Source organism: Phasianus colchicus, chromosome 4 (assembly GCF_987193195.1).
Source record: "Phasianus colchicus chromosome 4, bPhaCol1.hap1.1, whole genome shotgun sequence".
In the NCBI taxonomy this organism is placed as follows: Eukaryota; Metazoa; Chordata; class Aves; order Galliformes; family Phasianidae; genus Phasianus; species Phasianus colchicus.
Window position 1 is genome coordinate 26,177,848 of NC_143439.1, and position 14,436 is coordinate 26,192,283.

Below are 14,436 nucleotides of genomic sequence, written 5' to 3' on the forward strand. Positions count from 1 at the left end.
TTACAAAAATTTAAAAAAAAAAAAAAAGTTCTTCGTGTGATGCCTGCTTTCTCTGAATATCTTTCAGAGGGACCATTGTTGCTGAGGAATTGAACTGGATTCAGAAAACTAAGTGTGTTTTGTAGCTTTGTCCAGTGTTTCCCAGAGTGCATTCTTCCTCACCCAGCATTTCATCCTTAGCTTCAGCTCACACTGGAATGGAATGAGGTGGAAGGAAATCAGTGTTGGAGCAAAGAGGTTCTGTGTGGGATGGAGCTCTCCACCCTTCTCAGCTGTACAGAGGCCAGCAGCTTCTCCCTGCAGTTCCCCATTGGTACCCAGCCCATGACCCAGCTTTCTCATCCCTTCCTTCTGTCCATCACTTAGAGATCATCTCCAGGGACGCTGGATACCTGAGGTTGTGTTCAGACTGCGGATGGGAGGGGAAGGTGACTGGAGGATGATTTCAGTTACTCTTGGTCATTCCCACCCAAACTCTGGACCTTTCCACATACCATGTGACTCACAGCTGGCTCTTGGAGCTGGTGATGTGAAATTCACAAAGACCAAAGAATATGGGGTTCCATTGCAGGTTGCACTAGCAGAGCGAAAATACAGAAGGGAAACATCCTGCTGAGTGCTGAGATCCTGAGATGTTCCTGGCCAGCTCCTCACCCTCCAGCCACACTTGGACAGAGTGTGATGCCAGCATCCTGGCTCCAAGCAGATACAAACGAGGCTGCTCTAGCTCAGCCCAAGGGAATGCTGTGGTTTGTTTTTGCTCAGGTTGTAGGGGAGCTTCAGTGGGCACTGCAGTGTCCTACTTTGCAATGTGACTGTGGTGATGAATTGGGCATCACATTTATGGGTTCCCTGGGGCGGGCTGTCTCATCATCCCTCCATGACAACACTGCTCCAATGATGGCCGGATCCCGACTGCTTTCTTTTTGGTCACTGCAGTAATAGTAATGATTAACAGTAATTATAAGAACAGTAATAGGAGTGTCCCATAATGCCAGTGGATGGGGGAATTCCACTAAGTGCATCTGCTCTCGTGCCTAGCAGCCATCACTGGGCCAAACAAATACACCACGGACCTGTGCCTCTTTCCTAGGTTCTGAGTTGGGAATGTGTGCTGGCTGATCTAGTTCCAGCGAATTGCTGTTTACTTCATCATCCCCAGCACCACGCCTCGTGCTGAGAGTGCCCATCTCTGTGCACATGGCCAAGCGTGCGAGTGGCACTCACCACTGAGTCACAGACAAAATGTGGAGGCCACAACAAGCTGTCTTCTTCCCTCTGATGGTGGCATTCAGAGCATCTTCCTTGCCCTCCACCTTCTAGGCTGTCCACAGCAAGGATGCAGGAGAGGAGAGAAGGGCAGCGGTGCAGAGCCCACAGCTGGAGCTGAGTGCTGTGGTGAAAGCCAACAGGAGGCAGTGAGTGCAGCTGAGTCACACCACCTCTCAGCAGTGGCTCTCTCTGCCATTTCTCTGTCCCCAGAGGCTTGCTGTGCTCAGAACCATTGAGCAGAAGTGCCTTGATCTTGGCTGCAAGCAACACACTGTCATGTCATGGTGTGCTTCTTGTTTGCTAACAATAAAATGCATTTAGATCACGAGGAAGGCAATTCAGAAATGTGGCATCATGCTTCTCTGAGCCTTTGCTGTATGCACGCACGAAAGTATCAGTTGTGGGACCAGGTAAAGGGGGGAAAGGCAGAATGGCTCATAGCTTAATTCTTGCCACCCACTGAGGGGAAATCACTCCTCTTCCACCTTGGTCCTACTCAGAGTCTTAACAAATAATTAGGAGCAAAGAATCCAAACTGACTAAATTCATGGATGGAACCTGGTTCAGTGCACCCTTCACACAGGTACAAATACAAGTTTGCTTAGCAGCAAGTCAAGACAGAAGCCATGAAAAGATCCTGTAAATGAAAGAAGCTGCCACCTCCTTGGAGGTGAAGGAACCACTTTGCAGAGAGCTATAATTAGGAAAGGGAAAACAGCAGATGAGCACTAAAGAGCTCTTCCTGCCGGCGGCATGTGTTGGGACACTCAGGAGCTGCTCAGAGGAATGGAAATTTCCTATATGCCAGCAGAGTGAAAACCTGCTTTTGCCCTTACCTTTCCATCTTCTGAGATGCATCAAGATAGATGGGATTTAGAGCTCTTTTGTTTGTTGTTTCTGTTTTTATTTCAATTTCTGCTTAATGCTGACCCAAGAAGTTGCCCATGAAACTGCTGAATTTGAGGTGATTGTTATTTTAAACAGCAAAATGTCTTTTGTCCAGGAGCTTTGACCTCACCCTGCGTTTCCAGGAAGAGCCACTTTCAGCCTTGGGTTAGCATTTTGAACACTCATCGTTTATGGGAGATCTTGGTTGTTTAAGTACACTGGCCCTAAATGATTCATCACAGACGTAGTAGATTTGAGTCTGACTATAGAGTAAGTCTGGCTCAAGGCTTTTTCCTTACTCCATTTCCTGCAGTCTATCTCAAATATGGATCCCAAGTAGGTATATCACTTCTTACAGTATTTGTGGTCATAGTGTTCACCTTTTTATTTCTTGTGTAAAGTTATCCAGTGCTTCAAGGCAAGGTTGTGATTTTCTTCTATTTTCAAAAACACTTTCTAACAAAAACATGTTGCTTTTGGAAATAGGTGGTATTCTCAACAGATAAAAAGCAATGCAGACCAGTAGCCAAAATGGCAGTATGTAAAACTGGATGTGGGTTTTACAGAAAGTAGGAGTCATCTGTCATGTATGGGTTTGGTTATGCAAGAACACATACATAAAGTGATAGTTCACTATTAGGAATTCACCTGTATTCTTCTACAGCCAATCACCATGAAGAAACGCATTCTCAAGCAAAGGAAAATGTACATCTAACTTCTGCTTTTCCCCTTGGATTCATGGGATGTAATTAATCTGCCTTACATTGGATCCATTGGTGCAGGAAGGTGCTACCCAATGTGAAGAGTAGCAACTGGAACTTAGAGTGTGTACAGGCAGTGTCCAAAGAGGCACCTCCACGTAGTGGAAGAGGATGGTGAAACGTGCAAGCGAGGATGGCTGATGTGGAAACATACACCACAAGACAGAGAAAATTACACAAAGATGAAGCAAAGATTTGTATGTGATACTTCTTGCCCACAAATTCAAATCTGAAAGAGGAAATTCCAATGAATGGCTTCAATGGTGTCAGCGTTACCTGGTATCTGGATACCGGTACAGAACTATAATTAAATGCTCTCTTTTCAGAGGATAAATCACACAGGAATTTAAGGGTGAAATTAATTATAAAGTGGAAGTTCTGCAATGATGTTGCTTTTAAGGCATCCTGGAAAATGCCCACATGCAGAAACGTTTTTCTATGATTGCAATTACTTCCTTTACTCACTGTGAGCCCCAAAAGAGCAGACAATAAAGTCCTTAATAAAGAGGATCAGCCCCAATTAAAGAAGCAACAAAAGCAGTCATGTGGCATCAGAAAAGCTACCACCTGTTCATCCTAATGCAATGAAGTGATCGTATTGGGGCCATAGTGCTGCAGGGACAAAAATGGACTTGGGAAAAGATTCAGGTTACATTGTTCCACTTCCTCACAAAGTGAACTTCGGTTCCACGCAGCTATTTTGATGCCCAATCTTGCCAACTCTTATGTTTGCACAGTTAACAGGTTATGCTGACGTAATGCAGTAGTAACACATTGAGCTTTTTACTTTCAGCATCTCCACGCTTCTGTGGATCCAAGAAAGTGCTCCTTAAAAAAGCGGAAGAGTGACTCATAAGTACCAGATCTGTTCCCAAACTCCCCAAATTAATGTGTTTTTTAGAACTGGAACCTGAGCATGGAGACATGCTTTGTCATGTTCTCCAGTATCCTCTGTAGTGAACTCTGTTGTATTAATTACACTTGTGCAGTAGAGAAACTATGAATACTGGAGTTATCAACTATTTGATTGCACCTTGCTATCTACAGTCACATTCCTTGCACTATGAGGTAGGCTTATCAGTTCCATACTAAATAGGGTATAACCTTACCTTTTTTTGAGGAAGCAGGTAATGGTGTTACTTTAAAAGGAAAAGAAACAGCTCCCACTGCTGAGCAGTTCAGACAAAAACCATTCCATCTGTCAGACACATGTACAGAGAGATGTGGGTGGCGTATCCCCCAACTCTGATGGCGTGGGCAACGAGGTCATGCTTCACCTAGCAATGGAGTGCAGCAACGGCCTTCAGCAGAACGCAGGAAGGACTAAACCCAGCCAAGTGCTGGTCAGTTGGCACAGCAGCTGCCCACGCTGCCAAGCGCTGGAGGGGCACTGTGCCCTTCAGCCATCCCAACAGGTGGAGGTGAGGTGCTACATTCCTGCGGCCTGTGCTGGAACCTAATGGACCATTTCTGCACCTAGAGCCCAGGCTCATGGCACGCGTGGGCTGAGGGGTGACGGGAAATGCCAGCAGGTAGGAGACTGGGGAGGGCAGTGAGTTTGTGGCTGCCTGCCCCTCGCTGTTGGTCAACGTTTGGCAGTGCTAGGGGTATGCTGCATCCCCAGGCCCCATCCTAGTGGTTCTGCACCCACCTGCACTGGCCTAGCCCCTCATCATTACACCCGGCCCCAACAATGTTGCGCTCAGCTGTGGCCACGAGTCCCCGGAGCCCGTTTTACAGCCAGGAGTGCCTCCGCAGCAATGTTTGCTGAAAGAGAGATTACGGCAGCACGTGCACCGGGGGGCGGAGTCTGGGCCGAGGGTGCCCCCGTCCTCCTCGGGGCATCGCCTCCGGGCACGGGGGGCGGGAGGAGGCGGAATGCGCTGCGGGAGGAAGCGGCGGGGACGGACACCTGCTCCGAGCCCGGCCGCGTTTCATCACCGTGACGCCCCGCCTCTCCGCCGCACATAAAGACCGGGACGGCGCGGCCGCCCCACAGCGCTCCGCAGCTCTGCCGCCGCCTTCCTCCCTCTCCTCCTCTTCCTCCTCTGTCAACCCGATAGCGATGGACGCCGGCAGCCCGTGGACCCGCAGCCTGCTGCTCTTCCTCGGTGAGTGCGTGGGATGTTGGATGTGCAGGGTGCGATGTGACGGGGGCAGGGTGTGTGCTCGTTCCCTTCTCCCTGCTCTGTCCTCTCGTCCTGTCCTACTGCTCTGGGGGAGCTAAGTGCTGGGGCCAAATAGAGGGGCCTCTGCTTGCCACAGAACAGGCCGTTGGCCTCGCCACTTCTCCCCTGTTTACCCGAAGTGAGCGCCTCTCACGTTGCATGTGCTCCTGGCAGCTGGCACCAAACAGCGCATCTTTATAGCACCCAGAGTCTCAGAGCACACAGTTGATCACCACCCTACAGTTCCACTGGGGCTATGAGGCAGTGACTCTTTGGGGTGATGCACACAGTGTGCAGCAACACTTGAGGCAGGACTGAGACCTGCAGCACTCACTCTGTCATCATCACAGAGCGCATTCGCATGCCTGCAGTACTGGGCTCAGGCTCTGAGGCAATGGGGCATCAGTCCCAAAGCCAACCCCAAGACCAATTGCAGAAGGAGTTTCTGTCTTTCCTCTTGGCCAGGTTTTCCATAGGGCTCGTGGCTCAGCTGCTGCAGTGACAGCAGGTTAAACGTCTTTTAGCCTGTGACTCAACTGTGCTTTGCACACAGCTGGTACTGGAAGGAACTGGTATGTCTTCATGGATTTGTGTACAGATTGATGTATTTCCGGGGCAGGCACAGGATCTAATGGTAGGGGACAGATTAGTCACAGTGAGGTGGCCTCACAGCAAGTGCTGAGAGCATTTCACTGCCTTTCTATCCCAGGTCAGCAGTCCAAGCAGAACTCCATGGTGCAGCTGGGAAATATGTCTCCAGCTGATCGCTGCTGTAGCGCCAAGCTCCAGAGCTTCACTGCCCTAAGGCAGGACTTAACTTCAGTGGCCATCATCAGCTCCATATCCAGGCTGTCACTGGCTCAGGGGAACTTTGTGGTTTCCTGTGTCATGCCTGAGCTGACTGCAGAGGTCTCTGAACCTGGAGATACAGAAGATGGCAGCAGGTGGTGTATCTGATTGGAAGCAATAATGGATTTCTCCTTTCCCTGCAGTGTAGGGCCCATGCTGGGAACAAGGGTGGTGTGCGAATCCAATCATAGGTGTGCAGGTCTGCACGGGGGTGGAAATGGTGCTGAAATGACTGGTGCACGTAATAAGTAATTATCTGAATTATCTCTTCTTAAGGGTAAGTCCTGGCCCGGAGTTCAAGGGGATTGTGTGGGCACTGCAGGAGTGATGGTCATCCCATGCAGGCTGCTGTCTGCAGAGCTGCTTTAGGGCATCTGTGTCTCTGAGTCTGCAGTTCGGAAGTCATGGATGCAATATGCAACATGATGAAGTGCAGACACTGCTTCCCAGAGACATGCACAGATGCTTCAGCTCATTGCCCTAGGAGGGATTTATTTGGATCTCTCTCCTTATCACCTTACACGGAGTATAGAGGAATGGGGGGCAGAGAGGGCTGACAACATTTCCTTTACAGATGGGAAGAGCAGCCTGTGTCCCTGGCATGTCTCATCCCAGGAAGAGGAGTGTTAGGCATGTGTTTGCTGGGCATGGCCATACAGCCAGCACAGCTGTACAGCTGTGTACATCCCACCTGGGGCACTAAGCAGAAGCAAGGTGTTATATCCCAAGCATGAAGATGGGGAGGTGTGCTCTCCCTGCAGTGGTTAAAATTGTCTCAAATGACTGTGTCCCCTTTCCCAGGGCATGTGTTCAGTGTACATGGATAACCCAAATTCCAGAGGTGCTGGTGTGAGGACTGAGTTGCACAGCCACATGTTGAAGTAGAGCAAGCCGTTAGCAAGGCTGTCATGGTCAACCCTATGGTTCTGTGATCCTCACCTGGAGCACAGGCACCCCACCTGGCCTTTACTGCTAGAAGGGCTTGTTTGGTCTGGCATAGCCTGGAGAGGTGTGTGGTAGGGCAGAGTGGTTCACTGCAGAAAGATACGGAAGGTGATGCACTGAATTTGGGTGGTGGTGGTAGTGGTGCTCACAGAGCCTTTGAGACAGGCTGACCTGTGTTCCCTGCTCCCTCTACACAAAGAAGGCCTTAGGCAGTCAGGTGGACTCTGAGTGTGTGAAACCAGATAGTGGGGATCCAGCTGGATCCATCCCCCAAGTTAAATGGACTGAGGCCCACCAGGGAGATGTCACCTGGGTAATACTGTGCTTGGCACTTCTTTGGTAGTGAAACCCAAGTGACAAGCATATGGGGGGAGCGCAGAGGTGCCAAATGTTAAATAGCATTAGGGAGCTTTCCGCAAGTGAATCAGTACATGGCCAGTGATCTCTGGGACGAGTCAAGCCAAATCAAGTGATAATGGGGACCTAGCATCTCTCAGGAACCTAACAATTCCCCAATTGAATTGATGTGAATCTTGCAGAGAGACTAGTTCTTGGTTCCATATGTCCTGTATGTCCCTCATCCTGCAGCTGGAAGCCACAGTAGCCGACCTGATAATTACCATAGCACATCACCTCTGGCAAAGGCTGCAGGAATCTGAGGAGCCACTCTCTATCTCTTGTTCATCCTTCATGAAGAGCCCAGCAAACTGCAGTAATACCCCCATTCCAGAAACAGAGTTAATTGTAGAGTGATACCCGCAGGACCTGATCAGGTATTGCGTGCTGGCGGCATAGCACTAGCATTCCTGAGAGGTATTAATAAATACCAACAACCTCATTTCTGTTATCTTGTACCCTGCGCAGTATTTACTTAGTGAACAGCAAAGGAATAAAAATATAAATACCTCTCCCAGGTCCTACGTTTGATATACATCACTTGATAACTATTCTGGGAAAGGTCTTTCTCTGCTACTGCAGCATGTGGATCCCTAATCCTCCTGCAGGATCCCCCTCCCACTGATGTCAGAGGAAAAATATGTGCATGGGGGAAAGGGCAAAATGTAATGGTGCAGAGCAGGAAGGACTTTGCCCAAATGTCGAAAATACTGCTGGGTGTCAGCAAATACCACACCTGTGCTCTAGCCTCTGGCCTGTGCCCGCAGTCAGGTGGAGGATATTGGCTGCTGGGATGGGGCAGGCTTTGCTCAGCTTTGTGTGTCTGTCGATTACAGTGTCTAATGTTTTGTCTCCATTGGTGCTCTGAGCACAGAGAAGGGCTGACCTGCCTCTCAGTTGTACTTCTAGTCCGCCTTGGTTGGGGTTTCTCAGCTGTGTTCTGGTATCTGTCCAACAGAGAGCTTTGGACTAAAAAGGAACTGCTCAGATCACACTTAGGTGGAGGAAGCATACAAGCCAAAGCAGAAGTGTGTAGGCTGAACAGAGACCTTCTGCTGGCTTAAAACCCATCTACCCAACCACCAGCTGCTCCTGATGAAATCTGTACTGAACGCAAAGTGCTGTAAAAAATAAATAAAAATTAAAATAATAATAATAATAATAAAAATCCCACCCTGAAAGTAAACTTTCAGGTCCTGCCCTGTCGGAGTGCGAGGCAGCTCCTGCTGAGTCATGCAACAGGAGCAGCTGTCTCTGGCACACTCCTCTACGGTCCCTCATGTCACTGCTCTGTTACTGCGGCTCTGGTCGGGTGCACCCAGTCTGTGTCCTTTCTCTAAAGTCCTGTGGTAACCTGGCTGTGCAGGAAATGTATTTAGGACAAAAAAGCTCTGTCCATCTGAGGCGGATGTTCTGCCTTTCTAGCATCTAACTGAATAGCGTCTTAAGGGATGCCCTGCTGATCACCCAGAAATGGATGAGCTGCATAAAATTCCTGAATTGCTGTACATTTAGCAATGAGGGGTAATGAAGCTTTCTAATAACTGGAGTTGGAGTGATCAAGAAACTATGAAGGCACATTCCATCTATTAGCCATGCAGGAGCTGACGAGTTAATGGAGGCAAACAGCCCAAAGACACCAACTGCTGGTTGCTGTGGCATGGGGCTCGTAGCTGAACAGGTTTGGTTGTGAGCACAGCAGGGATATTCCCAAAGTGTATTCATGCTCAGCTGGGACAAGCCTTCATTGCTTCCTGTGGGCTAGTCATGGAGCCTTTAGATCCTTCTTGGAAATGTTCATTCAAGTACTGGAATGCTTGTCCTGTCAAAATACAATTATAGGCTGCACCCGTGGGAGAAAGGAAGGAGGGTCCCTGCTCCCTAGAGAAATGCAGCCAGATTCCTCTGCCTGCATGCTGCAGTCCGTCCCAGTGTGGCAGGTACCCACAGCAGACCTGCTGAATTGCAGTTCTTAGAATCACAGAACTGTAATGATTGAAAAAGACCTCTAAGATCACCAAGAACAGCCCCAACCCATCCCCACCATGCCCACTAACCACGTTCCTCGGTGCCACATCTCCACGGTTCTTGAGCATCTCCAGGGGCAGTGACTCTGCCAACTCCCTGGGCAGCCCATTCCATTGCCTCACCACTCTTCTTGAGAAGAAATGTTTCCTAACATCCAACCTGTACCTAAGGCCATTGCCTCTCATCCTCTTGCAGTACTGTGGGTGGTGGAGGAAGAACAGCAGTGTCCTCATTTCCTCCCAAGGCCTCCCCAGATGAGTGGCACTGGCCCATGACCTGTGAGTGGGTTGACATCTCTTGAATCCAGTGAGCAGAGAGAGTTTGGGGTCTCATGTTAGCTCTTTTCGAGTGGGCTTTCATTTGAATAGTGGAGAGGAGTGAATGCAGAAACTGGCCAGCATTTCAGGCAAAGTGCAGCAAGGCTGAGGGAGCTGTCTCCTGCAGAAGAGCAGCTTTGTTTTGATCTTCCTTTGGACAGAACGTGATGGGTGCTGAGCCTGGCTGAGTACTGACCCTCACAGCATGCTGCTGTACTGCCATGCTGACTGCTGGGTCCTGGGAAGTCCTCTGCCCAGGGACAGCCATGACCCCAGGAGTTCTCCATGTTGATCACTTCCTGCGATGAATGCAGGCTTGTCATGCCAATGCGTAACTGTACTCAACAGGAACCTTATTCTGTCTTTATTCTCTCACAGGTTACCTATTGCAAGCAGTCATGGGCACAACAGTGATCCCATTATGTGCGCCTGGTGAAATGGAAAACTGCACAACAGCATTAGGTAAGTGTTCTCCACAGCTCTCTTTGCAAATAGCAAGTCTTTGGTTGCCATCTTCCTCAAGCTGGTGGCCTCACAGAGTTGCCCCTGGAAAACACTTCAACTCTACCCATAGGTTACTGCTGAACCACGTTCCCAGATTCCCACAGAGCATTTGCTGATGTTGAACATGAACCTTCTTAAGGCCTGTGTTCTCTTTAGTATCACTTTTCAGCATAGTATCTGTGTCTTATGATTAAAACTGCTGTGAAAGCAGAAATACGTGATGTGGGACTTGTAGGGGAAGAGTCAGTGTAAGTCCAACTCTATCCAAAAGGCTCACCTGCTGCAGTGCCCACTGCATTGCAGCTCTGTTGGTAGCCAGACTTGTTGGACATGTAATGCTTGCGTATTGTTTGGGAAAGGGAAAATGAAACTGATGAGATGCTAACTAAATCTCTCTGCAGTCCAGACAGAGAACAGTCCTCGGGTGGCTCAAGTTGGGATAACCAGATGCAAGCCTGAAATGAAGGACTACTGTTTTCACGGACAGTGTGTGTACATAGTGGATCTGGATGAGCACTATTGCAGGTAAGGACCGAGGGCAGTGCGCCCTGCAGCCTCCCTGATGTGGTCTTTGGGATTAACTGCTCGTGAATCTGATCTTGGTGACAGTTAGGGGACCACCAACCCAGCAAAGTGTTTAAATACTCACAAGATCTTAAAGAGAAGCAGTGTATCTGTAACAGACCACAGCTGGCTTTAAGCAAGTATGAAGTATATGAGCTGGCTGCAGTGAAACTGGAGTGAGAGTCTGAGACAAGTGAGGTTAGTCACCAACCCACCGTAGGCACGGCACACTCACTGTGATGTTCCTCCCATTGTTCATCTTCATGTACAATAGCAAGAGGTCCAGACTGCAGGCAGGGCAGTGAGGTCTCTTATGAAAAATGACCCTCTGGACACTCTAAGGGTATTCCTCACTTACTTGAAGGATTTGCATTCCGAGACCTGCAAGGGGTTTGACTGTAGAAGTTGCTTGTCCCTAAGGCAACAGCCAGCAGCACAGCATGCTTTGCAGAGTGCTGAAATGTAACCCTGTGGCAATTTCTCCAATTATGTCTCTGTTATCCTCAGGTGTGATGTAGGCTTCTCTGGTGTCAGATGTGTGCATTCAGAACTCGTCCGACAGCCCCTCAGTACGGAGTATGTGGCACTGACAGTCATCCTCGTTCTGCTTTTCCTCATCGCCATCTCTATTGCAGGCTACTACATCTGCAGGAGGTAAGAGCATTTCCTTTGTGGTTCAGCAGTGTGCATGTAGTAAGATGTCCAGTTGGACAGTGGTACTTATACCCACTTGATTGCATGGAGATAGTTTGAGGAAACCTTCTGGCATGATCCAAAAAAAAACCATGTATTGACTGTATAACCCAAATGGAGGGCTAGGTCATGCTGAGCACAAGTACCTGCAGATGCTCTCTGACCCTGTTGCATCACTGAGCAGGTTGGTTCTCCTCTCATAGAGAATGTGTTGGAGTAGATGAAAGAGCAGGCAGGGAGTGGGAAAGCTCTAGTTTCTTCTCTTGGTAAGGCCATTTCCTTGGTCATCAAGAACTGTAGATCAGCTGGATAGAATCGTGGAATCATTAAGGTTGGAAAAGTTCTCTAAGATCATACAGCCCAACCATCCACCTACCATCAGTACTGCCCACTAAATCAAGTCCCTGAGTACTACATCAATCCTTCCATTAAGCACTTCCAGGGATGGTGATGCTACCACCTCCCTGGGCAGCCCCGTTCCAATGCCTCACCTCACTTTCTCTAAGAGATTATTCTTAATATCCATCCTGAACCTCCCCTGGTGCAACTTGAAGCCATTCCCTCTTGTCCTACCATAGCTAATGCTATCTGCTGTGCTGTGGTGACTGTGCCATATGGAAAGCACTGTTTTGCCAGCTGTGGAGCACATGGGACAGTAATTTCTCCACCAACAGACACAAGGGCAACAAGAATTGTTCTTTGTGCTAATAACTAATTGCAAGGTGCAGTCAGAGAGCCAAGAAGGCAGAACAGCTGCAGAGGGAGATCTGAGTCTCAGAGATCTGATAGGTAGGTGGTAGCTGCCTAAATTCATCCTCCTTGCCTGAAGTCTTGGTGGCACAGCTCATCTCAGAGAAGATAACATCATTGGTTGGGGCACTCAGCCCCAGTGCAGTCAAGGATGCAGCAGGATTTCACAGCCCGCTACCAGCAGCAAGATTTCAATGTAGGTGTGAAATCTTCGGGGCTAGGCTTATACATGAGGCTCTGCATGCAAGTTATCTCAGACCTAGACATAAGCACAAGCAGAGCCCAGCTGCTAGAGTTGGAACAAACACAAAGAGGTCATGTTAAGTTCTCTGTCTTCCTCCTTCCCCCTATTTGTTCCTTAAAAAGCCCCTTGGAATGACTGGCTTTCCAGAAATGACACCTCTCTCTGTTCTCAGGTACCGAAACAAGAAGAGACACACCAACACTAATGAGTACAAGGAGGTTGGTGCCCTGTAGAAGAAAATGTGACTTCCTGCAGCATTTTGTTCACCTCGACAGACTTTGTGACTCCCCATCTATTTAAATGTTATTTTTATTAACAATATTTACAATATTTATATCCTTTTACAAATTTCAATTGTTTGGTGATCCAATCAGTATAGGTCAAGTATTTTGTTTGCAGTGTTTTATTTTTTTATTAAATAATATTTCTTGAGAACTCCACGTCAGTGGTTCTGTGCGAAAGAGATATATTTTTGTAAAAAGTCGTCTTCTTACTCTGAAGAGTAATTTTATATTTATTCTTGTGAATATGCTCAAAACAATTTTGCACCTGTAAATAAAAGTTCTCAACAAAGTCAGAATGTCTGTGTGTTTCGATCAAAGCTAAGCTTGGTTGAGATGTTGTAAAGCAAGAATGCTACTGCAGAAGGTGCCATGCCTGTAGGGAGAGCTGATGCTCACCCAGCAGATCGCAGAGTCGCCTCTTTTTCCATCAACTTAATTGCTGTCTGTCTTAACTGCTCTTGAGGTCAAGCAAATGAAAAGGGTGCCTATCCTTATTACTGGACGCCATCACAAAAAAACAGTTCTAAGTGAACCTGAAGGCAGCAGGACTTAGGCCTGTCTTGTGCAATCCTATTTCTGTGTCAGCCTTCCTTGACTGTCACCAAAGGGACCGATGAGCTCTTTTACACTCAGCAAACCAACAGAAGAAGGGCAGTTGTGTCAAGGCTTTGAGCTCTTGCTCAAGTGGTCCAAGGACCCAAGGAAGTTGGGAGGTGAGGTGGATGGGTTTTCCCAGTGCCCTGACATGTGTCCAAACCCTTTCCTTCGGAAAAGATGAGTCACTGAAATGACAGCTCTGCTTCTCCCCAGCTCAGTACTCACTTCCTGACCTTGCCTTACTTTCTCTGTTATCTTCCCACTGACGAGCACCAAAGCAAAGGCGTGGTCAGGCAGAGCCAGGCTGCAGTGGAACAGCTCTGCCCAGATGGAACAGCTCTGCCCAGGTTCTACCTGCTTTTGTTGTGCTTCTCCTCCCCGGGTGCCTCAGTGGGCAGTGCATGCAGCAGTGAGGAGGGAAGAGGTCTGCTTAGCAACACAAAGATGCAATCTGAGCACAGTCCAACATTACTCATGGCAGATCTCTCTGGCAGTGTGTAGCAGGAGAGCCCTGATGGCTTCCAGGGCTGTGCTTAGCACCAAGGCACTTCCTGTGTATGCTTTGTCCACCTTCCAGCACTCATGGTCCCTCCAGCAGAAGTACCACCAACTCCTGGAGCCTCCGTGTTGAGGCAGTACAAGTCTCCCTGGTACCCAGTTAGAAGAGCACCGTAGGTCAATCCCTGCTAATTGGGTGATGTGTCACAGGCCCTCATTATATGCTCCTCAGCTTTTCACTTCCTCTCTCCTTCTCTTGTAATGTCACAGAGGAACCTGTTCTGCCGGGTGACAGCTGATGGCAGCCACAGCCCCATGCTTGCACAGCCTTCCCTGGTGGGAACTATTTTTTTACATCTAGCTTTGAGCTGACTGCCTTAGTTTGGCTTGGGCTTTCCCCACCTACCTGTTGCTCATCTCAATCCCAGCCCATAGCAGCCCTTCAAATCCTGTATTTTCTTCCCTCCTGCATACGATTGAGCAAGCGGTGAGCTCGAGGTTGCATACCGGGCTGCCAGCTCACAGCGTGCCAGCCGGACTGTGGCTACCAGCCCCGCAACCGCATGGCTGGTCCTCTGACACACCCGGGTAATTTCTCTCTGAGAGTGAACCTCCCTCATTCCTCCCATGGTTTCTGCTGGCACCACCTCCATCTCTCCGGTGCAGGCATGCAACTCA

General features: G+C 48.8%; 1 protein-coding gene across 2 annotated transcripts in view; it reads left to right on the top strand.

The window, feature by feature from the left end:
• The window catches only part of LOC116231077 (epigen), a 58,072-nt gene extending 45,121 nt beyond the window's left edge, over positions 1-12,951 (top strand). The window contains exons 1-5 of one of the 2 annotated variants that reach the window (XM_031596600.2): positions 4,823-5,032; positions 10,003-10,086; positions 10,530-10,653; positions 11,200-11,346; positions 12,552-12,949. In XM_031596600.2, the coding sequence (XP_031452460.1) occupies positions 4,987-5,032; positions 10,003-10,086; positions 10,530-10,653; positions 11,200-11,346; positions 12,552-12,612 (462 nt within the window). In that variant the 5' untranslated portion in view covers positions 4,823-4,986 and the 3' untranslated portion in view covers positions 12,613-12,949. Of the gene's footprint in view, positions 1-4,822; positions 5,033-10,002; positions 10,087-10,529; positions 10,654-11,199; positions 11,347-12,551 lie in introns of those variants that run through there. The other variant, XM_090138946.1, reaches the window with a different exon arrangement.
• Positions 12,952-14,436: the final 1,485 nt, after the last annotated feature.